The 26,441-nt window shown below is 41.4% G+C and overlaps 1 protein-coding gene across 1 annotated transcript; it reads right to left on the bottom strand.

Annotated features, from left to right (window-relative positions):
* Positions 1-481: 481 nt before the first annotated feature.
* On the bottom strand, positions 482-25,856 carry LOC119725627 (four-jointed box protein 1-like). The gene is made up of 6 exons (XM_038197110.1): positions 25,651-25,856; positions 4,464-5,517; positions 4,133-4,309; positions 2,786-2,966; positions 2,516-2,665; positions 482-1,854 (listed from the first exon to the last, which is right to left on the bottom strand). Exons 2-6 carry the CDS (start codon positions 5,425-5,427, stop codon positions 1,404-1,406), a joined length of 1,923 nt encoding a protein of 640 aa, XP_038053038.1. The 5' UTR covers positions 5,428-5,517; positions 25,651-25,856; the 3' UTR covers positions 482-1,403.
* Between the last annotated feature and the right edge of the window lie 585 nt (positions 25,857-26,441).

Raw genomic sequence — 26,441 nt, 5'->3', positions numbered from 1 at the left:
GGGGGGAAGCGTACAGTAATGGTCATCGGACTATACACTGTGTATTAAAGGGAATGTACATCATTGGCTTTTGCTGTAATTTTCAGAAATAAACTATTTTGAGGGGTTAGTATAACAGATCAAATATTGTTACACTGACATGTTTGAAGTTTTGTGATCGAAATACTGGAAAAACCAAGAAAAACAAAAATGTTCAAGTAGTCTGGTTCCCTGACTCCACTAAAGATGAAATGGATCAATTTATAGATGCCGGAAAATTGTAAGGTAATGGAACCAGTCTATAGCCTGCACCCGTTCATGAACATGTAACCAATAGCAAACAAAATTTGGACTGAAAAAATAGGTAAATTTGGAGCAGTAGTTGAAATATAGTTAGGTTTTTCAAAAATGTATACAAAATACCACTTTTCTTGAGAATGACTTCACACCTGGTGCCATAATTTTACAGGATGCTTTAGACTGTCATTTACCAATATCCTAGTAAGGTATTTCGTAAAAAAAAATGGTAGTTTTGTTTTTCGATGTTTGCAAATGTTGTATATTCCCTTTAAGTAAAATATCTTTATTGTGTTTAAGCTGTTTGTGAATTGTGCAATACTGCTCTATGACAAATAAATAACTAGATTCAAATCAGATTTCATATAACTATAGTATATACAAAATGATAAGGATTATCTCTATTGGTATGGCCGGCCCAATTGGCCAAAATAAAGGAGTTTCCAAAAAGAAACAATATAGTGGTTGCGAGCCAATTTATCCCGGTGGCCTTTCGGAAAATGAAAGGACCTAGATAATTAAACAATTTAGGAAACTACAAATTTGTCTTGTTCCTGAGTATTTTTGAATATTGGTAATGTTTTATGTACTCCCAACAAAACTGTTGGTACAAATGCAAACCTTTTCGTGTTGAATAATTATTTAAAGTGAACAAATTACTCACTTGGTCATTATTGTCAATAAAAATAAAGGATGTTCCCATTTGTTGAACGTTGCAATGCAATAGTGACCATGATAATGTCCCCCCCCCCCCCCTCATTGGAGACCCATTAATGTGACACAGGGCCTCAGGCAGGAGTTGGCCAAGGTGATGTATAATGCACTGCACAGGTGTGCATTCCATATCCAACGTCTGTTACAAACGGAGAGACAAGACGGCTTGTTGAGCTCTATCCACAGCTGATAATTAAACGGTCGCGTCCGAAATGTAGTTGGCTACTGCTCGAACTTACACTTGCGTTTATTGCAGCGACTGAATCCACTTTCCTTATTGATGTGTGCTACTGCTGCCGTATAGCCTTGTAATTCGGACAAGGCATTACACAATACATTTCTACATACATGTAAACCAAATAGCCTCAACTACCCAAAATGGCCGATCAGTGCTTAATAATGGATGGATTTCACTAATTTAAGTTCCCCAGGGCTGCAGCGTTCCTCCTTTGGCATTCCTGCATCCAGTCCTCGATGTTTGTTAGCCTGTCCCTCAGCATCGCCGCGTGCTTCTGGATCCGATCAAACTCCGGGAACACCCCTCGGCTGACCGGGTCCTGCGCCAGGACCCGGGCCGTCAAGAGGCGCGCAGGCTCCGGGTCGGCCAGCAAGGCGCGCACGCTGTCGGCCGTGGAGCGACGAAACACGCAGGTCATCCTCAAAAGCTGCTCGTGCAGCTCGCCCTGCAATAGACCATCCTTACTCCCGCTGGAAGACAGGAAAGAGTATCCGTCCAGCAGTCCGCTCTCGTTATCCACAATCCACAACTGTTTGGTGTGTGGATGCTGGACTAGGTTGTGGACCTCGGAGCGCAAGAGGGCGCTGTCGTTGTAGAATCTAACGCTGGAGAGGTTTATGGTGAGCCTGAATGTGGAAAAATCACAGAAGGATGAACATTTTATTCTTCAGTGTATTTCCTTTCATTTTAAATGTCAGATGGCAGGAAGAGATAAAAAATGTTGAAGTTTCACGATTCAAGCCAACACAATATCTGAGTAAAGGTTAGAGACAAACAAAATCATCCATTTTTTAGTACGTTCTTCTTCAAGTAACTGAAAAATTATATTCTGTGCCTCACATCTCGGAAAATAACATGAAAGTCTTATCTATATCATTTTTCAAAATTATTATTACATATATGATGTCAGCCGACCATAAACTTTTGGAAACTATACAACGGCAAAATAGTCTCCCTTAAAAATTAGGCTCAGCGTCTGTTGTATACGACAGTCGGGGGGGAATTTCCGATTCTCGTTAGAAGAAATACCCACTGAGGGTGCAATTTGGATTCTCAGTTTAGAGGTATAGACCATTATCATTATGCGGCCATCTTGATTTTCCCCATTCAAATCAACGTAACCAAAGCGAGGCTGGAAGGAAATTTAGTCTGGTTCCTTTTTGTACAAAAAAACATTATCATCCAGTACTATTATTGGATACAGGGATCATGACTAAAATGGTGGCAGCATGATAAAGGTCTATAGGCCTACTTTATAGCCAAAATTTGCAAACTGAAATGTCCCACCTGTCGAAGTGCCCGATGAGATAATCGAACAGTAGCAGGTCACTCCACTGCAGCAGCGAGGTCAACTCTTTCGTGGTCAGATTCCTCAATCCACCGTTTAGGGCCGTCACTGGAAGTGGCCCCTGAACGAGCGTTTCTGGCAAAAACGCCCTGCAATTCAAACAGTGCACACATTATGGACATTTAAAGAATAACGTATTTTGTTTTAGAATTCACCTCTTTAACAAATTGAAAGTGTGACTTCAAGCTGAAATGAACTGTCTCACGTACTTGTCAAGATCCTCGATCCACTGCGTTAGCATGACAACCTTCCCATCATCCCATTCGGCATCCTGAAAGTTTGACCCCTGACCCCGCCAGAAACTGCTATTGGCGGTTGCTACGGATAGGTGCAACGGCGGTAAGTTGGTCATGCCGAGCATGCGCGCTAGGTGGTAGCTGTAAAGTTCCCCTGGCAACAGAAAGAAGAACAATGTCAACTAAATCAGAATATGACTACCAAATAACTGTACAGCTATCTTCCCTCTTTGACCGAAATCTTCTCTGTTTTTTGCAATTATTGTTTGACGAGGCTCCGATCTTTAAATTATCTCATTGGAATTGAAAACTACCAAAAAAAAAATGCGAACTAAAAATATAAAACGAAATCAAAGGTTGGAAGGTGAGCAACGAAACCAAGTATTGCGTCTTAAATTCATCTTCAAAAAAAAAGAAAAGGAGCGAGCGAAACGTGTGTTTTCGTGATGAAAACTTGGATGAAAATCTGGGACTCATAACAATTTTATGTACATATATATTATTCCAAAATCCTTTCCAGTGGCTTTCCACTTCCCCTTTTTACCTCCTTCACTAATGGAAAATTTAGTAAATCTGGCAGGCCCAGATCGGAAGTTTGTTATACATTATGTGGCCGACAATTTTAAGGAGAAGTTGTTATCAAATAGATGGAGAATATGAGCGTTATTTCCAAGATTAAAAAAAAAAAAATCAAATTCCGCTTCTGGAGCAATGGGTTAATATAGCCTTTATTATTATGTCTCACATCATGTACGTGATGCGCAGAAGACTGGTTCCCTCATCTCGCATGAAGGGAAAGAAGATATGAGGTTAAGTGTGGGACCAGCGTGTGGCTGGACCCCATCACGTGACACTATAGATAAATTCACGGAGAGAAAAGAGAGAATGACAGTGAAAGTGTCGTCAGATTTTGGAGCAGCTTCACGGGCCCTAGAAATTATCGGTATCTCAGAGGGCACACAACTCCAAAATAACCGATACTTGAAATGACATCATACATGACTTGTATTTGATTAGAAAAACACAAGAAGAATTGAGTTTAATGCAGTAGAAAGAGCAGCTTTTCAGGTTTCCCTTTACAAGCGTTAAAATTGGTCTAAACATCACAAATAGTCAAGTACCATTCCTTGGAAAAAGCTAGAACAGATAACTTGCCTTAGTTGAATTATATTAGTCCGATAAGAAAGATGGTCAAGATAAAGTTATTTCGATTTAAGTTTAAAAAAAAGCTAGGAAGCAACTCAGATACATGGCCCCTTTCCGTAGGAAATGAATTCTGAATTTGGCAAACCGAATAACCGAAATTCGAAATCAACCAACCTGTCATGCTGGTGATTAGCGGGTATCGATACCGAGCGCACAATTTCGTGCCGTCCTCCAGCACGATGAAACGGTTCTTCTCCCGGCCGCATTTTTCGAGGCCGCCCGGTTCGAAAGATCGAACCGACTGTTTCGATAATCGATCCTTCCACTCACCCAGTTCCTGCTGACTAACTCCTGTGATGAAATGACCAAAAGCAATCATCTTAGAACGGCATTCATGGAAATATTCCCAAGGTGCAACATTGCCTACATACCTACGGAAAAAGGCGATACTTCTGAACTATGACACAATTAAAAAAGGCAAAAGAACGGAAACAAGTCCCGATACCTTTCGGAGTCGCCTCGTCAATTTCAGCGGACCAATACAAATCATCCTCGATGATAGGGACCCCTTCTCTGTTCACCAATCGGCTGCGACCATCCCGGTTGACGGAGGGAAGTTGTCCATGTTCCGGAGCCGCTCCTACTCTGATTGGCTTACTGGCTTCTGACGAACGAACGCCCTCTGGCGGCGAGTTCGAAACAGTTTGTAAGACCAGGTTGTAGTCTGGATGGTTTTGTTGAGCTCCGAAGATGGATGGTGTGCCCGGAGTCGGCTCCTTCGAATGAGGATTTTGCAGCGTATACTCTCTAAGGATGGCACAAGGGGTATCTTGTTTTGTCCGGGTGAGGTCCGCTTGAGTTGTTTGACAGCTGCGAGATTGTGCGTGAGTTGAAGTAGGGCCAGGGCCCTCAGAAAGTGACCCCTGATTTTTGCCATCCTCAATATGAGGAGATATTTTGTCACATGGTGACCCCGCCACTACCCCGTCTAGCTTCGAGAGCGGAATAACTTCAGGATGCGGCCTGTCATCTTCCACAGAAACTGGCTCTGTGATGACAGATGCGCTTCCGCCAGGAGCAGAGTAGTCTTTCTTGGCCAGATTTGCCAAAACCACAAATCCTGCCTCCTCCAGCTCTCTGACGACCGCGGCGTCCGCCTCGGGCACTCCGCCCTGGATTTCCGTCGGGTAGGGGATGGACTGTCCGATCACATGGTTCAGCAGGCCCTTGTAGATGGTATGGTTCAGTTTCTCTTGGTGGCTGCTGTCCGAGAGATCAAGGACATCCTTGACGGCCCTGACCGTCCGGTCGAATTCTTGCTGGAGGTCCACGTACAGGCAGATCCTGCCCTGCGCACGAAAGTCGCCAGCGTGTTCGGTTCCGCGTATCGCATGCGTGCGACAGAGAAGAACCACTAAGGAAAAGCTGACACTGAAAAGCCCGCCAAAAGGGGCGTTTCGTCTGCTCATCTCTCCCGCTTATGCATGTGTAGCTATTCTTCCAACTGCCATTAGTTGAGACCTACTTCCTTCCACGGCTTGGTGCATGAAGGTTGCAACCTGAAACAAAAACAAAACAAGAGATTTGAAGTGCTGTCAATTGGCTAATTAGTTGCTTTGTAGATTTTAACTTGGTCCTCCAGATCCAGCCAATCATTGTGGTAATATATCTCCTTTGTGACTTCCACTTTAGTGAAGCGAAAATGCCAACAAAATATCCCAACCGCATGTCCTCATTTTAATGAAATGAGCTCTCAAGTTTAAAACTCCATTGTCTCATGATGACAGTCTCAAGATGACAGATGAAAGCTTTAGTGTTGAGCTAACAGCTTAAAACGGGTCACATATCGTTGAGAGCTACGGCCACAAGCTTGTAGTTGTATACTCGGAGAGAAATTTTCCATTGAATGACTTCCAGGGCACCGCACAAGACTAATCCACGGTTCCCTTCTAACCGTATGCATTATAGCCTACATCACGGTTCAAACACATACAGTCTGATCTCCTGTTTGCTTGTATTGAGTAATCACTTGAGACACGTGAAGAGCCCAACTAGAATCTACAAATATTTGACTTTGAGATTATCAGTTTGCATGTAGTACCTCCCAACTTATTATTGATGGGGACTGCAACATGTAAACGTCATGTACCTAATCCGAATGGTAAGTAAAAGAAATGCGCGCGTGTTTATCATAAGCACATTTGGTTTGCAGCGCTACTACCGGCACAATATCGATACATCTCGGCAGTGTTCTTTTTTTGGTTGTCCTCTTTGTAACTGACCGACCGACCGATCGACCGACTGACCCGTACTCCCCGACTGACGGACTCCCCGACTGACTGACTTACTGATTATCATTCATTTGTGAATTAGGCTTACTTAAGATAGGGTTACCCCATAATAATGCCGAATGTGGTAAATCCGTCCTGTTAGTAGTGGGCCACTGCATACCGAAAGTTACAAAAACTGCAGTGAATAGCCTAAATTTGATTTCTATGCATTAACCAGTCGATCGCCCTGTTTGAGAGGAAGTAATGCAGTAAGGCCAAAAAAAAAATTCGGTCTCTGGTCAGACCAAAGTTCCGGAATTGACGCGGCGACGCGGCTTTTTTTTTTTTTTTTGCTTTTTTTTTTTTCTTCAAGCTTGGATTGTACATACAAGGTCGGGTACTATTTTGTTTTTTTGGTGTCCTCATGTACATTGGTGTCCTCCATAATTTGCCTTGGTGCTCTCGATCATTTGCCTTGGTGCAATTTCCCATTCCTTGGTGCTCTTTGGTAAAAAAAAAAATTGAGGAGGTGCGGCAGTAGAGGGCGCTGTTGGAGCTACCGCGGAACATTTTGGAAAAAAAAAAGATTGACGCGCATGATTAAAATCGACGCGCGCGCTGACCAGAGACCGACTTATTTTTTTTTTGGCCTAATAACGTCCCCACAGCAAAACGTACAAGAGACGGTTCATGGGTGCAGGCCAGTAAATAGGCCCGAAATTATCCATGCCGGCCAAACATATGATTTGCATGCCCAAAAATTATCCGGTATTAGAACATTTTGTGGCCCATGAACTTCAGGGTTTGTAAGAAAAAAAGAAGATGGTTGGAAGCCGTGAACAGGACTGCGAGCTAGTACTTCTGTGAAATTCGGGTGAAATTGGGCCCTAAATATCGGTCTTAAATGACTCATAACTGGCTCAAATTCAACGATGAAAAGATCGAATTTATCATCATAGGTTCAAAGCAGCAATCGTGTAAAGTTCATGTTCCATCCATAAGGGTTGGTGATTCGACCATCCTGCCATCTAATCAAGTCAGAAATCTCGGCATTATCTTTGATTCATCTCTATCTATGGAACCTCACCTTACATCAATCTCTAGATCAGTCTGCTTGTCGATCCGTAACATCGGACACATACGAAAATATCTTGACAAACACACAACTGAAATACTTGTTCACCCTTTCATCACATCCAAAATTGACAAGGGCAATTCACTATTGTATGGCATTAACCTAAATCAACTAAACTGTTTGCAGCGACTACAAAACATCAGTGCCAGACTAATCTCTCTCACTAGTAAACATTTTCACATCACTCCTGTATCAGCAGATCTCCACTGGCTTCCAGTATCATACAGAATCAAATACAAACTTGGCCTATTCGTGTACAAAATCCTCCACAACAATGCGCCGGGTATTTCATCGACCTCATCCACCCGTACTCAACAGCACGCACCGGACTCCGCTCCAGTGAGCTCATGATGCTTCATGAGCCCAGGACCTCCACTCTTTGGGGTGACAGTTCCTTTACTGCAGCGTCAGCCCGAGTGTGGAACCAACTCCCTCTGGCTATCAAATCATCTCCATCCATCACAACATTTAAGACAAACACAAAATCTCACCTGTACAAACAAGCTTACTCTCACAACACACAATCCTACCTTGACTTTCTCCTCAAGCGCCATGAGCGCCTTTTTAAAGCTAGAGTCCATCATTTGCAGCCATCCGAAAAGTAACTGGCGTAATTATTTTTGAAAAACAAACTTGGTTGAAAGATAGTAAGGGAACTAAACTCCCTGTGAAATTATTCTTTCTGGGAAGCTGTAATTTTGAAGTAATCAACGAAAGAAGGCATTTCCAACGGTGATTCTTAAGAAGCACCGTAGGAAAATTTAAATTAGTAGTTCGTTTTGTTATTCAGCGCAGCGCGCACAAGTATTGGAACGACGCACACGCGCGCGCGGTTGTTATAATTCGTCGGATCAGTGCGCGACGTCGCGTATAGCTGCAATTCAAAACAATTCAAATTATGATTCAGTAACTTTTGATTTGAAATTGAGATCTTAGAATGCTGTTTTTCTCGGAATGTACAGCTGAAGCTTAGCTGAAACTTCATCAGGTTAGTTGCTCAGTATCCTTCATTAGATTTTGAACTCTTTTGTTGCTTCAAACGAACAAAATGCACAAATTACAAATGATGGACTGTAGCTTTAAGGTGGATACCGGCGCTTTACTAATGTTCTTTATTATTATTATTATTATTAGTTTACATCTGTTTTGCCATGGAGCGCAGGCATCTTTTTTTCACAATGGCGATGGGCTACAGGACTACTTTTAGGGTTGATTATCCTTGGATTGAATTTTCTCCCAAGGGTCATTGCAACAAAGAGAAAATAAAATATGATGAAATAAGCTTTAATTTGATGTGTGTTTCAAACACCTTGGAGAGTTGTGAGTATTTTTCCTGAATATCAGAAGTGGGCGTATTCATCACTGGGGTCTATGACAAGTTTATGATGTACTGTCTACAACCTTATTGTCCATTTGCTGTGTAAACATTTGTCTAGACGAATGTTGTATACGCCTTTTTTCTTGTCAAATCGTACAAGAATAATAAGAGGACGCCTATTGTCTGTTGGTGGCAGTGGGTAAAATAATGTCCGTGTTAAATGGGCGTGGTTACGTTGGCAATGACGTAATGTTTATCCAATGGCTAACCCTATGTAAGGTATTATTATGTCATTACAGTGACTGGTGTTTTTTACGAGTCATTTTTTTTAGGAATGCAGGTTCTCAAAAACCTGTTCCCTTTCAAACATCACACGTATAGATAATGTTTAATTAATTGTCTCGTTATTTGTTTATAGATTTATTTTTTTTGATTTCGTTCTTATTTTACCTGAGAAGCCCATTCATTCAGTGGAATCCCCTGATCCCCCAGACAAGAGAAGACAATGTAAAGAAATTACAGTTTTAGACGTGGGAGGAAAACCCACTGAATCAGGTAGGGACTGAAAACTCAATCCACAATTAGCCCAGGCAGGAAGCGAACCCGAATCACAGTGGTTCAAGGCGAGCAAAGTACCGTTACGTCAACCGACTCTCCATGTGTAGGCCTATATTCATGATTGATTTTTTTTTGAGGAATTATATATAAAAATGTGCTGTATAATGTTTGAACACTTAGGGATCAGACATTTTAAAACTTTCAGGGACCAGTTTCAAAATTGAGTTCATTTATTAAATAGTCTATTTCCTCAAACAGCTGCACAGCAGTAGACCACGACGCGTCCAATGAACCCCACGGCCTCCAAAACTTGTAAAGAAAAGAACAATGGAGTTCTGCCATGAATTTGGTACATGAACCGTAAAACCTCCATCTACCATTGTGGGCTTGCTGTCATGTGTAAGGAACGAAGCCGTGAGAAACGAAACTGCCTTTTAAGCAAAATGTCGCACCGTGAACTTGACATGATCTGACTGTGGAAGTTTGGCATCCAGCAATGGACAACGGAACAACAAAACAAAAAGTGTGAGTCGTCAAGGTTCGAGGCCATTTCCCAACAATATAGCCTCTAACTTTTTGACCCCAGTCGTCAGGGAACGCGTGCAGTAACCGTCACAATACATGTTACTCCTTTATACTGGAAACGCCTATATCGACACACGGACGGCAGTTGAGATATTTTGTGTACTTCATTTACATGTTGTTGGAGTTGATATACTTCCTTATTTTCGAAAGGGCGTGATAGACAGACCGCGGCCTACTTTTTGTCGACATTATCAATGGCACGGGTTCGCTACACTTCTTCTAGCTAAATGAATGAATGATATTATATCGTCTTTTGATATACACTGTAAATAGTTCCTGGTCATGTGACGTGGTACGCCAAAATCAGGCTCACTTGGCCGTGCAAGAAGTCTATTTTGAGTTATTGCAATATTTGTAAAAGATAGAACTTGCTCTTTCAAACGGAAATCGGACAGTCCGAAATGTCAAAAATGAGAAATGGGCCTTTAATGTTTGAGTTCAGTGGGAAAAAAAGTGTTCAGAAAAGGTTTTAAAACTATAATATTACCTTAGTGTGAAATGGGCATAGGCCTACAGAAGCAAAGAAACTGGCCTATTATTGGTTTGCTGAAAATCACCCATAATGTCATGTGCAGCTGTTTCGCCATTCTTGGCAGGGTGACTGTTTTAGCCGATTTTCGGCTAGATCTGACAATTTGGTTTTTTTTGATAAAAAGGAATCTAACACAAAATCTACCGGAATGAAAATTTTAGCAGAATTCTATAAAATCGGTAACCCTAGCGGAAACATATAGCAGATTTGTTTTAAACAAGGAAACGTCAATCACTTCAAACAAACCATTGAACGGTGGGAACAGGCATGTCAGTCTAAGCGTCGAGGTTTCTTACGGTGTACGACAACACAGTAAACGACTCCAGACATTGGAAGCCAGGCTAGACACGCGCCAATTAAAAAAAACCTCAAGGAAATTTCAAGTTTGTCTCCTTTTTTCCAAAGAAATTGTATATCATCTGCAGGTGAGTATTTATAATGTGTTTCAAGTAAATCTGGTCGATTTAGCAGATTCTTGTGAAATCTAGCAGAATTTTGCAATTTTCATCTGGTCACACTCTGCCAACTTTGCGTTTTTGCGAAGCCAACATTTTATGTGATTTGCAGCTTTATGAAATGAGCAAAATTACGAAACCTACCCGTCTATAGCTGGCTATGGATGGACCGTCTCAATTAACCACATTCTGTCGCTCATGTCTCTCCGTACAGCATGATTGTCAGATTCAAGCATTTTTTTTTTACTTTCTTGGTGTCAAATGCTTCAGCAGTTTTTATAAACTGAATTTCACGGGATAAACTTCTATAAACCGTGGAATAAACGGCAGTACAAATGAATAACTTCCAAGATGAAAGACTTTTTTGACCGTCGAAGTACACTGCACTCACGAGGCCATGTACATGTTGTGCATGTACTATACTGATGAGCTTCGGGACCAGTTCTCATGTATCATGCACGTCCTCCGCGCATAATTATGGACCAATCAGGCGCCGAAACGGACCTATCAGGTGTTATAGTTATGTGCCCCATAATTATGTGGTATTGAAAAAATCGACCTTCTGACAAAAGCTCCACTCATGTAGGCTGTTATATATTACACAGCCTTGGCTGGGTAACAAAGTGTAAAGAACCCATTGAAACACTGTATACAAAAGAAGTCGAAAAGCAACAGAGTCAGAAAGCAAATGTCAAGTTTCGACTTTACATATGTGGTTGGTTCGTAAAGTTTCAGAAGGTCACGTGCAAGGATAGTCTGAGTATCATGCGTTTTTCAACCACGGATCCAGAGCCCTCTCCGTAGGCCTAACCAACGTCTGATATGTTATGTTAAGCACACACATTTTATGCGACCCCACGCGCCAGCCAATCGAAGTCGACTTTAGAAATTGTGACGTCATATCGATCAGAAATGCGGGACTATAAGCTGTTGATTGGCAAATTTGGCTGTCACAATTTTGTAATACAACAACGGGTTACGGAAGACTCGATAAAAGGCGCCCGCTGAATGGTCAAAATTGTGGGGTCAAAGCGGCAGTCTTGTTTTGCATACTGCAAGAAGAAGGATCATGGAGGATATGGGCAGGGCCGTAGTCGATTGGGAAAGCGTGCGTGACAACATTTGCTGACAGACTGTCCTCGCTGGAAGCATTATAGAGTCAGGCGCGGCTCTAGAGCCGACATTTCAGGGGGCTAGTAGGGGTGGATCCAGAAATGTTGGCAGGGAGGCGTGCTGAAATGTAGACCGGTTTGTTTTTCTCCAGACACTCAGGCCTCCGAAAATCAATGGGGGAGGGGCTCGTACCATATTTTCAATGTGGAGCGCTGATAAAAATCCTACAATCATGCACACTATAATAGCGTACAAATGCCCCCTTCTCACGACTATTTGTAGGGGGTGAGACCATTCGCATGCGACGACACCTTCTAACATTTGCTACTGCATTTTTAATGGACTTTTTTTTGGGGGGGGGGGCTAGACAAAAGTTGGGGGGGGGCTATAGAGCGAACCCCCCCCCCCCCCCCCCCCCCCCCGTAGAACCGCGCCTGCATAGAGCAAGGAATATAAAATGCTGGAAAGTAGCCAGGATCTTTCGAATCAGACCCAGCCGCCGCATCAAACAAAGGGAAATATGGGAAGTTGCTGGACACTATCTGATTACCATTGGGCGCTCTTTGGCTGGATCTGTCAGTCAGGGGTCCATAGGCTGGCCCTACCTAGGGCCAGCCTATGAACCCCTGACTGACGGAGTCACTGTCACCGCGTTAAATAATGTTGGGTATAAATATTGTGTTAATATGAGGTATATGTGCGACTGTGCAATACATGGGGATCTAAATTGGCAGTAAAAACAATTAATATGCAGACGATTCCCCGATTTACATTGCAGCATTCTGTTTCAAACTTGGTAAAATTCTAATTTGGGATGCCAAAACTGTTGACTCACTGCTATTATAGCACTCCACAAAATAGATGGTGAGCACTGTCATAGGTATTTTAGGGTTTAATCCACATTATACAACCCAATGTTAACAAAATATTTGCACAAAAGGGGTACGTGCCTTTTGATTTGGGTCCAGTTTTACGGTTGCATAAAGAGTTTGACCCGGGACGCGTCCGTGGACGGGCAGTACTGGGGATGCATGAAAGACACCTTTGTTGTGGGGTGTAGAGATGCCATTTTGACAAAGTGAATAACTGTTAAAAGAAAATCTAAAACTTTGTGTTGCTGTTTGAGGCTCTATCGGTCACCTTGAAGCACCGCCAATGACAAATATTTAGTCACCGTGCTGAAATGGCAGAACAAACGGGGATTGCACCATGGGGCTAGGCTATAGGCCATGAATGCACGATCTAGCACGGACTTTATAAAATCCTATATTATTGATGAACCCTAACGTGGCGCGGCCCCCAACTTGGCGCACTTTGATGTTTTCGCCTGTAGCGCCTAGCTATAGAGTAAACGTTTTAACTGAAATTTCGCAGAAAGTGAAATGTCATCAAGTTCTTAACTCTTACGTTCATAAATCACGAGTTTATCTTCCCGTTACGAAGTTAGACGAAAAATTTATTTCGGCGTGATTTTCCGATTTTATTTCGAAGTGCACAGTAACCCTTTGAAAATGTCCCCAAAATAGAAAATAATTTGCTGACACACTTCTAGTTAGTTGGGTATGTAAGTAAAGATAAGAATTGTTTATCAGAATTTATCAACTTTACAGAAATTCTTCAATGTTAATTTGGAATTTTCCGAGATTAAGGCTATTCAAGTGCGCCACGTCAGGGAACACTCGGCCGATTTGTGCCCAATTTTCGGACACCACCGTTTTTGAATTTCGGCTTAAATTTCATGAAACCGAAATTGTTCACAGAGGATAAATAGCAAGCATTAATAAGGTAAATGTACCGGTATTTTACTGAATGAATTTGAGGTTTGTAAGCAAAGAAGTTTGGCAACATTGATGTGGAAAGTCGGGGTGAATGTCAAAGGGCGCCACGTTAGGGAACACCACTATATATTTGAGGAGCTGCTGGTGTGATCACCAAAAGACCGGTATAGCTTCGATTTCTTCTGTGTGTGCGGGGGAGAAATCCCTCCTTTGAGTAAACCGCGCTGTTTTGGAGCTACTGTGGACAAAAGGGCGCAATTTACGCTTACATTGCGTACATTTAAAGGCGTATAAAAATATCATTTGTATTGAATCCCAGAAGTAACCTACCCACTTATTTTCAAAACACCCCGTGAAATTATTCCGTCTGGCTTGCTGTCATTTAGAAGAAATCCAGAAATGTAGATGATTTCCAACGATTTGTCAATTGACTGAGTTTTGGAATAAAAAGTGCAGCACTGACGAAATTGTGTTTCGTGATCAAAAGGTTTTGCATGTTTGTTCTTACTGTTTTCTATAGGGAAAGCGTAATATCCACTGAGCTGAAACTTTAATCGGTTGGGTTTGAACAATCTTCTTTGGTTAGTGAGTGGTGCTGTCATTGGAAGCAAACAAAATGCATGAAAAGCAAAATGATATGTGGCTTTGACGGGAGCCATGCATCTTGCCGATTAAATTCACATGTACGTTAATTTAAGATTCTGCAGGTATATCGATTTGTAATCGCATTATGCCACAATAAAAAAGCTGTTCGCGATCGCCCGCAAAGCGAACCGTGAAATCTGCTCAGATATCAGGCTTGGTTGGAACCCTACCAGGCTTGTAATTTTGCACCTATAAACCCTTTTCCTTGACTAAACAGAAAAATGGCTCCTCTGTATGAGCGTATTTTACTCCCAGTCGACCGTCAACAAGAGGGGTTCATAACTTTCATTCAATTGACGATGATGTTTTCGGAGATTGAATCACTACTTTCGAGGTTATTCGTCCCAGGTCTATTCTCCTCATCGATAGGCCTTCGCGTTTACCTTGCTTTAAGCACTTCTTGATTTATGATGGGGTCTAGGTTTGTTTAATCCTATTTTCTGGCGATTTAGTCGGGGAATTAGGCATGCTGTTATTACTGAAAAGGGAAGAAAAAGTTTCCGAAGGACTCCAATATTTGAAAGAAATGATTGGAAAGATTTCGCAGACGGATTAATTTCTCTCTTTTTCGGGGGAGGGGGTGCATAAATAAAGAAGACCGCGTTCGGTTACGGAGGTTAAACTTTTCAATCATGAAGTGGTTTTATTGTGATAAGTAGGCGATAATTAGGTCGGGTAGGATTTGCGGTGGCCTCGACAATACACACTTCAAATAACGGGTTGTTTTTCTAGAGCTTCTGTTAAGGAGAATACAAGTCCTTCACTGTTCACACTCGGCAAACATGTCAAAAAATTCATCCGTAGTTTTTTTGTCCCACAGAAAGCAAATAGTTCTGCTCAGTTATACACCTTTTCTTGTGTTGAATAGCTTCTGCAGTGAAAATTTTGTCATCTTATGCCAGCCCTGCTCTTTTTGGGTTGAATACAACCATCCGGCGGTATTTTTTCTGCAACCAAGTATAGTCACTGTTCATAATGCGCATGCGTCAGTTGTTAACAAGATGGTTCTTGGACCTTGCAAGGAAAAGATTTCCTCCAGAGCCATGAAACGAAAAGAAAAGTTGGATTTCATTAAAAGTGGAACTTCATCAATTGTTACTAGGGCCTACTTGGTACTAGCCTTTAGTCAAGTCCCACGCGCCTACCCGCACACGTGACCCCGGATGCTGACACGTAAAGAGACTAGCTCTGCCGCTCGTGCTAGTCGTTTTACGTGCCAGCATCCGGAGTGCGTTACGTGTCCGGATGGTCCGGGTGTAGGTGCGTGGGACTTGACTAAAGGCTAACTTGGTACTTGGTGATTTTCCTTCTGAATAGGCTGCTCCACGTGTAACTCTAGCATGGAGTAACAAAGAGGCCTTGTAAAAAAAAAATGAGAAGAAACCTACGGCATCCATATCAAAAACCACTAGGCAAATGAGCTGCTTCGAGCTTCCCCTGAAATCAAAAACTTCTAAAGTCATCTGAAGTAGCCGGGTCATTATTATTTCAATCACATGATGATGATGTACACATGCGTAGTCATTGACTTATGGTATGTGACTATCCCCGGTTGCAAAAGAACATTTAGATACCCACTACTCAAGGTTCCTCCCTCGTCAAATTGTTCCCGCCCTTTGTTGGAAGGAGAGGCGGTTTCTGCAATACTGCACAGACACATTACGTAATCTACTTTACTCTGCAGATAATCTGCCATTATCGCCTGAAGGCTGTTATTAATTTGTCGTCCAGTTCTGGGAACTTCTTAGAAATGGCCTGGTGGTGTGGATGAGCGTTGGACTCACAATGGTCTGCGGGTCATTCTGCAGCTTTTGGATTCGAGCCCAGCCTGGGGATATGTGCGTGTGTCCTTGGGCAAGACACTTTGTCACAAATTGCTTACAAATGGGTACCTGTGAGGGCAGAGATGGTTACTGTGATTGATTTTAGCTGCTTTGTGCTGAAATGGCAGTATCGAGCTGTGTACCCTCCGGGAAGTTGAAACTGTCTTTTTGGAATGTTTCATCTGCCCAATGACCACATTATTAGTATTCAGGTAGACATGAGGACAAAAAGCCGACCCAAGTTTCTCGAGCCAGCCCTAAATCCTACAATCCTGCAAAATGTTGAACAAAAGCACACACCTCCCCCCAAGATGTGTGCAATGCAAATGGTCTATAAGTGATAGCAGTGTGGCCTATACGGGAGCCAGCAAAAAATGGTCGTGAGCAATTTTCAACTTTGTTATGCATTACACAAATAAACAGTTTCTACGTACATGTATATGAGACGAATAGAAACACACCTAAGCGATCACGTTTGGCATTATGTTCAAAATGTCCTTCAATTCTTTGTCACTTTTGTCGTCTTTGTCAATTTTGGCAGTTGGGAGAACCCCTAAAATTTCCAATTTTTTTTCGTCCTGATTGTACAGCGCCTCTCGATTAGACGGAAATGAAAACTAAATAAATGTTATATACATGTATGCTCGCAATTTGTACTTAAAACCCCAAACCGTTATACTTCGACGAGTACCGTTGCAATGCCGATGCCTTTTTCACTATAATAATCGTATAAAAAGGCTAAGAGACTTGCAAACGGCTTAACTGTACTAAGCAATACATTCAGTCTATCAATTATATGCACACATTGGAGTCGAGTTTTGGTACAATATGATTGTTTGTCTAATTTGTTGGAGTGGTTTTTTTTAAACTCGTCCTTGATTATTGATCAAATTGTGTGCTGTGGTGAAAAAGGGGATCAATCGATCGATGAAATCGGATTTTGCCGTCGAGATAGCCTCTTAAATCCATGCAATATATGTGTGGACTTTAGTTGGAAAATCTTTTCCTCATTATTGAGAGTACGATCGTATTAAAGATCTGTTTGAGACTTTTAAGCGTCAGTTTATCAATCGTCAACAGAATTTGCAAATGAAGAAACAGGCTTGTTTTGACAAAATGAGTTTTGACATCGAGAATCACATACAAAATGATGTAGCTGATCCACATTACATCATTTTTATGTTTATAGTTAAACAAAATTATGAAACAGTGATCTATACATATCACCCTTATATATTCACCTGCTACATACCGCCCTCTTGATGAACCCTCCCCCCCCCCCCCGGTGGCTATTCGCCTTTTAGCTGTGTAAAAAAAATATTGAAGTGTAGTTTGATTCGGCCATTGCGCCTGCCAAAAAGAGAGCACATCCCATACTGCCTCTCTTTCCAAGGGCCAAGGACAAACGCGTGGAAAAGTGTTGTGTTCTCGTTAAAATAAATCTATTCCATTGATTTACCCTGTTGAACAGTTATGGCATAAAACTGTTTATCGATCGACTATATTTTATTAATGGTGCTTACAAAAACGAGGGCCTCAAAGGGCGTCGGTAGCCGTAAACCTTGACTGAGATTGCCCGACTTTTAATGAGTCAACCCTTTGAAATTTCGTTTAACTCTATAGAAAATGGTCGTGAACAGTTTTTAACTTTGTTATGCATTAAACAAATAAACAGTTTCTGCGTATATGAGACGAATAAAAACACACCTAAGCGATAACGTTTGGCATTTTATGTTCAAATGTCCTTCAATTCTTTGTCATTTTTGTCGTCTTTGTCAATTCTGGCAGCAGATGGGAGAACCCCTAAAATTTCCAAAGTTTTTTTCTTTCTCTCGATAAGACGGAAATGAAAACTAAATACATTTCATGTTCGCACTTTGTACTTAGGCCTAAAAACCACAAACCATTATACTTTGACGAGTACCCAGCCGTGTTGTTGCTAAGGCAAAGCGTCGGCCGTTGATAGGCAAAAGTTAATCCGATTACGTACTTAGACGCTATAACGGAGCAGTGAAATTCATGCACCCCCAAAAAACATGGCCGTTTGAATGTTGTGTTTCTCAGAAAATATGCTCAGTATGATTGAAATGTTAAATTATAACGGAAGAAGAAATTCTAAACTTCATGTCAGTGAAAAAAATCGCCGTCATCGATGCCAAAACGTCAATACTGGTTACTGGTCAAGCTGACCTTAAAGTCGGGAAGAAATCGTTCGAAAACGTCCCCAAATCTATGTATTTAGATCAATTTCTAGGAATTTCTCCAAGTTGTTATTTCACGAGTATAGTTGGACACTTATATCATACATATTACGAATTTCAGCTTAATCTATTGTTGCAAACGCTGGAGTTAAGCCTTGAACTGTCTCCAAGGAAAATTTCCACGAGGATTTTTTGCCTACCAAATCCACGTGTAAGGATTTCAGCAATTAAGCGCCGTATGCGCTACGGTTGACCGATTTCGGACCGGCAACGCAATGATGAGGGGCATATTAGCATATATTTATTAGCGTCACTCAGGGTGACTTGGCGTGGGTCGCGGCATCGACCAATGGAAGCCGGCAAAAAGGGTGATACTTATCAATTAATAACTCATGAAGGGTTTTCCCCCAAATTTTTACTGCACACCATAATGGATAGGAACCTTATTAATATTCGTGAGGCTTGATTAGATTGACAGATATTGCACACGCCAGTGTTACAACTTTCAAAAATCCACGTAGCCAAGCCTATTATTCCAATTTCAACGAAAAGTAATGAGCATAATCACAACGATTTTTAGCACATACTTGGATCATTCATTATAAACTAAATAAACCCTGAAAGTTGCATAAATATACGGTCTTCCAAACGGGAGAAATAAATTTTCAAATATTTCGCCCGCCAACGTGATGTATGTGTGTGTGTGTACATGTAGTTTCATTTAAAATAAAGCGTTACGTAACCTTTAGAAATCGCCCTTCGCAACCACACGGCTGTACCGCTGTATGCTGCTGCCTTTCGATATAATGATCGGATAAAAAAGATATCAGGATGCGCGGAACTCACCAAAAACGGCTTAACTGTACTAAGCTATAAGCAACACATTGATGCTATTAATAATAAGCACACGCTGGAGTCGAGTTTTGCTACGATAGGATTGTTGTTGTTCTGTTTTTTTTTTAACTCGTCCTTGATTATTGATCACATTGTGAACTGTGATGGATATATCAATCGATCGATGAAATCCGATTTTGCTGATAAGACCGTGAGCCTCTTAAATCCATGCAATGTAAATGTGGATTTGACTTTAAGCCTGTTGTATAGGCTAGTCTGATCCCGTTCTCCACGAAACCCTTACGCGCGAACAGATTTGCTGATTAATTAAGCAAGACCCCGCCTCTTGACTTCCTAGATTTTGACCAATCAGCGGGCGCTTTCTATATCGAGACTTCGGTCATTCACCCGTTGCGCGTCACGTAGAAAATTGATTTAAAAAACAGTGTCACGCGCTCTGTATCATGTTACGCGATATGGAGGCCGGTTGTTGTATTACAAAGCACTGCATTCGAATGGACCAATCAAACCATTTAGTCCTGATTTGGGAATGAAATGGCGTCACGATTTAGTAAAGTCGACTCCAATTGGCTGGCGCGCGGCTTGCATAAATTTGCATGTCAGGAGATGTCAGACGTTATACAGGATTTGGCTCAGTGGATAACGGGTGATACTCAGACTACGCGCCAGCCAATCGGAGTCGGCTTTACTTGATCGTGACGTCATTTCATTCCCAAATCAGGACTAAAACTGTAATTGTTCAACACCATTTGCGAATGTGTCTAAAGAACGGGTTTGTTTGGACAAAATTAGATTTGACTTTGATAATGTAAACATTAGTACCAAAAAAAAGACAAAATCATGTACACGGTCCATATACGTATCACCCTTATGCACCTACGAAACCTATGCCCCCCCCCCCCTTAGTGGCTATTCGCCTTTCAGCTGTGTAAAAAGAAATATTGAACTAACTATAGTTTGAAAGGGCCTTTGCGCCTGCCAAGAAAAAAGAGATCACATCCCATACTGCCTTTCTTTCCAAGGGCCAAGGACAAACTTGGAAAAATTGTGTTCTCGTTAAAACAAATCCATTCCATTGAATTACCCTGCTGACCAGTTATGGAACAAAACTGTATATCGATCGAGAAAAAAACAATGGTGCTCACAAAACGAGGGCATCGGTAGCGAAACCTTGACTAAGATTGCCCAACTTTTAATGCAAAACTTAAATATTTCGTATAAATCTATAACACAGGTTGAACTATTGTTATAGAAACGCACTTACAGTACTGACGCAACTTTGAAACAGTGTTTACGCCACACTAAACGTTGACCAAATTAACCGTGGATTCTCATCCTTAAAGGCATATAGGATAATTTTGCATGTATCATAGGAACCCACCGAATCATTATCAAACAGCTTAGAAATATTAAACACCCCGTGACATTACTCCGTCTGGCTTGCTGTCATTTAGGAGAGATCGAGATGAATGCAGGTGATTTCCAACTGATGCATTCAGTGGACTGATGTTTGAAATAAAGATGCTATTGACGAAATCGCAAGGTTTAAATTTCGTGATGAAAATGATGTAGTACATGATGTTTCACTTAATTCTCGAAAAGTTTAACATCCACTGAGCTGAAATGTTATACCTGTACACATAGTTTTAATCAGTTTTCTTTGGATTTTGAGTGCATGAAAAGCAAATGATCCTACACAGCGATGTAGCTAGGGGGACGCCCTCAACCCCCCCCCCCCCCCCCCCCCCCGTTGCCCCCACTGGAAATTTAGCATCCGGGGAAAAGCACAGTCGTATAAGTTAACAAGATTACCGGTTTAACATAAAGTGCATTTTGCATTCACTTTTATTTTTTTTCACGTAGGCATAAACGCTGTTTTTCGCGAGTGGATGTTTATTTTAAAGTCCCGTGGAAGCGAATAACACCACCTATTGTTACGACATGATGTAGGATTTCAACAGCTAGCGCACCGTACCCATGCAAAGATGGTGTCCATTCAACACCCCCCCCCCCTCCCACTTTTTGATTTTACGGAGGCCGGGTGTCCGGTGAAAAATATCTGTCTACCTTTCATCACAGATGAAAATGGACGTCCCCCCCCCCCCCATTGTAACAAGTCCCCCACCCCCCAATGAGAACCCTGGCTACGCTGCTGATGCTACATGCCTTTATTACAGCCGTTTCACATCCGTCCCATCCACACAAATTACGTTTCGCTTATTTGTTGCCATGTTCAAAGTTTGCCCTACGGATTTTGACCCGTAATATCGACGGCGGCACCTGTACCAAACAATTAATTGATTGGGTTCACCTAAGAATGATTGACGACCAACTTAACCGTGGCGGAGACGGGTTGCCGGCGCCCACGGTCAACCGTCACGACTAGATGCCTTTCATGGTCCGTAAACTCACAGCATTGTGGGGTTTTTTTTTTATCAATAAACATCAATCATCTCTCGTCAATTGTTGATAATCATCTCTTGATATTTTTTTTACAAACACCCCGGTAAGTAGCGTTGACAATACCGCCGTGTTTTTCCCCAACAGAATGCATTGAGCGTTGCCCTTTGAAATCTCACAACCGATGAATATTTTGAAAGATTTGCATTCATTAAAAAAAATACAGTTGTCGTTTCTTTGAAGTTGGCGACAGAGATCGTTCTTTAAAACTTTTGCTCGAGTTCAAAGTACTCACGACATCCTGCGGTTTTCTTTCAGCAAAGTTTACTGGCCCTAGAGTTGAAAATCCACCAGTGTGTGGCTTGCACTTTTTGAAGACTTTTTGACATAACAAACCCCCCCCCCCAAAAAAAAAAAAAAATTGGCTTCGATTTATGACGAATGTGATTCATGAAAACATCCATAATCCCAACACATTCTTTCTTTACCAGGAAATAGCATGGATTTGCAGTAAAAGGTTAAAACGGGGGAGAGGCACTTCTTATTAAAATCGAAAAGTTGCCACCTCATTTTTTATTCACTTTATGAATAAAGGGCTACAATAAAAAATACTGCTTGATTTTTTTTTTATAGTTATACCGTTTGCAATACAGGGCGAGTAAAAAAAAACGAAACCCAAATGTCGGGACTATTGTTTTAGTGAAGTTCTGCATGTAGCACTTTTATTAAAATCTAGCCGTGAAAGCCCAATTCATAAGCTTTCGTTTAGTACAAGAATCAGTCAAATCACTCATGTACTTTTTTTTAGTATGGATATTAAACACAACCACTGCTTTAAAGTTCTGTCCACAGATCACACAAAAAGGTGTGCGTTCTTTCAGCAAAATGAAAACAATTCACACACATCCTTATGAGATTTGGTTTCGTTTTGCCGAAAGAACAAGTTACATTTCTGTGATCCGTGGACAGAACTTTTAAACGATGGTTGTGTTTTAATATCCACAACTTAAAAAGTACGCGAGTGATTTGAATGATTCTTCTACTAAAAGAAAGCTTATGCATTGGGCTTTCATATCCTAGATTTTGAAACTGCTACATGCAACAGTTAAACAATGGTCCCGACATTTGGGTTTCGTTTTTTTGTCGCACCATTACAGCTATATCTTTGATGTTTGTGTGTTTTTGTTCAACAAGGATACACATCGGGAGACCACTTGTGTATTCATTGTTATTTAAATTTACATAAAACACAGCTCTCAAAGACAACTGCTGAATGCAATTGGTCTGTTCATTTTCCATAAACCGTAGACGTCTTGCTTATACGTATATGTCCATTCTGTCTTATACACTGTATTCGCATAATATTTACTTGCAAAAAGTTGTAAGTGGGATGTGAAAAGCTCTATTTGAAGTGCAGTACTTCCGTCAAGCTATAATGATCCAGTTTATTGACAGAATGCGTCATCACTTAACTAATTAACCACACACAAACAACATGGAGAAATGGGCGTGAACCATGGAGGATTTTAGCGAGTGCCTCAGAAGTGCTTTCATAAAAGATAAAACCTCAACAATAGAAGAATTATGGCCAATAAATTGGACACAATAATGTGACAGAGTGAGAAAAGGGGAAAGAGTACAAATTGACTTAAAGGGCGGCTTGTGCGGTTTGCACACTCAAATGGATCTGTGTGCAAGTCGTGTTTAGGTCTTTTGAAGAAGAGACACTATGCCCGTTGGCTCGAGGGTGTGAAGAGCAAACAAACATGCATTAGTTGTGTAAACCAACGCCCGGGGAACGAGTCCGGCAGACAAAAATGTGTTTTGCTCACTCATTTTTTAATGATGGTCTGTAACCTTGGTACTTGGTTGTCAAACGTGTGTTTTGTGCCGAGTTGGGAACCCGGCATCATGGGAACTATAGTACATGCGATGTTTCTGGTGTCCGGTACAATGCACACAAATGGCTCGTTTACAATGGGATGTGAAGGGGATCTGTGCAAGGTTTGTATGGCGAATAGGAGACATCGAGGGTAGCCTAAAAATAAGAAGATATCCTTTATCCTGGTTGAAAACGTCCGGCCTCGAATGCCGCGGGGTGGGGGGGGGGGGGGGGGGGTGACTAGAATGTTTGTCTCCTCTTTTCTCAACTCGTTTTACGCTGCTTGGGATTCTGGTGCTTACATCGAGAATCACAATAAGTCCATAACAGCTTGCTCAATATTGTAAATATGGCACATGATATCAAATTTAATGTATAATTAAACCAAGTTTTCCACCAGGATTTAAGGATATCTTCTTATTTCTAGGCTACCCTCGATGTCATATATTCGCCATACAAACCTTGCACAGATCCCCCCTTCAAGTTATGCTGGGTAGGCCTAGCCCATTCAGTGGAATCCACTTGTCTCCAAAGGGATGTGGAAGATAATATGAAGAAATTACAGTTTTAAACGTTGGTGGAAGACCCCGGAAGAATATTTTGAGAAAAACCACGGAATCAATTAAGTAGGGATTGAACTCCAATCCATTAAGGCGGGAATCGAACCCGGGTCACAGTGGTGGAAGGCGAGGAAAGTACCACTACGCCAATCTGACAGCCATGATGAATAGTATTTCAGTATGTAGCAAACACAATGACTTTTTTTAACTCAGTTCCTGGTTGGCAAATGTGAAACGCCACTTCTGCAATTACAATCATTTTGTAACAATGTCCATGAAAGCTTCCATCTTTTGTCTGATCTGGTATGGAGCCGCAAAGTACAATGTTAGTTGTTTTCTTTTCTTAATCCTTTACCAGCATTGTGCATTTTATCAAGAAGACACTATAGACCTACCACTCAATTTCTTGGAGTTTTTTTAAGCGGAGAATATCGTCGAGATTCAATTATTGAGCTGAGTACCAGTGAGTAGAAATGTGCATCATATGACATTTTCGCTGACAAACTATTTTCTCAGTGGTTTATTTCTTCTGAACAAATTTCGGAAAGTTCTGACAGATTTTGCTAAGCTAACTGCTCAACAGCTCTAAGAAAACTGTTCCAACAACGCAGCTAGACTTTTAACATTACTCACATTGCAACATCTGGTGACACAGTCTAACAAAAGCAATCCTCTGTGTATTTCCTCGCTAGCTACACATTAAACCAGCCATGACAATGACGTCATTATTAATTTGCAAGTATCAATAAACATATAAAAGACCGAAATATAATCCCAAATATGGTCCACTGTAAAACATCATGTGAATAACTTAACATCATCTGTATGTTTTGGGTTTTTTTCGGGGTTTTTTTTTTCAATTTTCCTCCCACACTTTTAGGGGGCCTACTCATTGTACACTACATTGCGTTAAACATGATATAATACATGGCGAGTCATAAAAATAACATAGGGAGAAAGTACACATTGTTGACCATTTAACTGTGAAATGTTCACTTAATTGCAAGTTATGGCTATTTTAACAAAACGATCACAAAATGCAGCTGTCCACCACTAATCAGTTACCGTTCTACGAACTGATGAATACCCATTAAATACAATGAAATTTAACATAAACATTTTCCCACCTCCATGAATGAACGTAACCTTGCAAAGGAAAACAGACAAAAATCGCCATCAATATTTCAGAACAGAAAAAGAGTGGCGCGACTTGTTCCTCATTATTAAAAACACAAAATCTGACAGTGAAATGTTTCAGTCTTGACTCAAACGATTAAAATTCATTTGCATTTCAACGCGTGTATGTAATCTGTAATATCACTTAGCTCAATAGCTTTCAAAGATGGACAGCTTTAAAAATAGGTTCTTAAAGCTTCTGATAGCATGGATCAATTTCAGTGATTCTTTTCTCAGATGAATGGAACAACTTGCACTTTTAAGACGTACTTCATTCTGGTATTACATTTGATTGCCTTTAAAAAAAAAATCATTAATCCATGTCATATTTAGGACTCACCCTGTACAATTATATCGCAATATTGGTGAAAATTTTTGTTTAAAAAAACACAAAAAAACGGCTTACCTGTTTTGCCGTCAATGCAGCAGTCTGAGGTTAATAGGCCTAGCAGGACTATTCAGTTTCTCCCAGGATTCGACTCCGTCTGCTGTCTGCACTTCTTGTGATTCCCAGTTTCCCCACCACCAACAAAATTACAAACTACAATCCTGATTTGACTTATGAGTCAGTCTTCCCAGACTAAGCCGATGAACGCATGCTCAGTTGAACCCCACGTGGTGAGCATTCGCCGCATAGCGCATGGGCGAGCACTGAGTGTATTGTTCAATTTCTCCCACCTCCACTGATTATGCAAATTCGTCGGCACAGACACAACATCCTCTCTCACCGCCGGCGTGTATTCCCACCGGTTTGGGCGGTCTATTGTTGCCTGCTCTGGGTGAATCTTTTGATGTTCCAGACGCGTGTGCCACCCCAAACCAGCGATCCATTGTGTTTGTTATTTGCCGTTCCCTGAATTGCAACCAGGTCATTAATAATTATACCGTCATCACGACCTGTCACCTCTTCGGATCTTCCAACGGAACACACAAGTTTTGTTGAACTAAGTGATAGTGTACATTTAACGTGCATAATAAATCACCAGATCTCGTATTATAAGAGAGAGAGAAAAAACCTGTCGTTGTTGAAGATGTTGTTGCTGGGATTGCAGTCAACTTCAGTTCATAGGCCTAAAATGTGATCACGATGCGTCACTAAAAGACGTGTCGCACCCCTTAAGGACTTTTGCGGGGGGGGGGGGGCAAAATCGTTGTCCTTACTGACTACATCTTGTCACGGTTGGCAAATGGCAAATT

This window comes from Patiria miniata, unplaced genomic scaffold, assembly GCF_015706575.1.
Source record: "Patiria miniata isolate m_02_andy unplaced genomic scaffold, ASM1570657v1 HiC_scaffold_1, whole genome shotgun sequence".
Lineage (NCBI taxonomy): Eukaryota > Metazoa > Echinodermata > Asteroidea > Valvatida > Asterinidae > Patiria > Patiria miniata.
This window is presented reverse-complemented; position numbering and strand designations above follow the sequence as displayed.

Excerpts from the sequence above, each read along its gene's own strand:
- LOC119725627 (XM_038197110.1), bottom strand. The coding sequence starts at position 5,427 with ATGAGCAGACGAAACGCCCCTTTTGGCGGGCTTTTCAGTGTCAGCTTT. Across the intron at positions 4,310-4,463 it reads TGACGAGGCGACTCCGAAAG|GAGTTAGTCAGCAGGAACTG; the intron begins GTATCGGGACTT and ends ATTTCATCACAG. Across the intron at positions 1,855-2,515 it reads CTCATCGGGCACTTCGACAG|GCTCACCATAAACCTCTCCA; the intron begins GTGGGACATTTC and ends TTCCACATTCAG.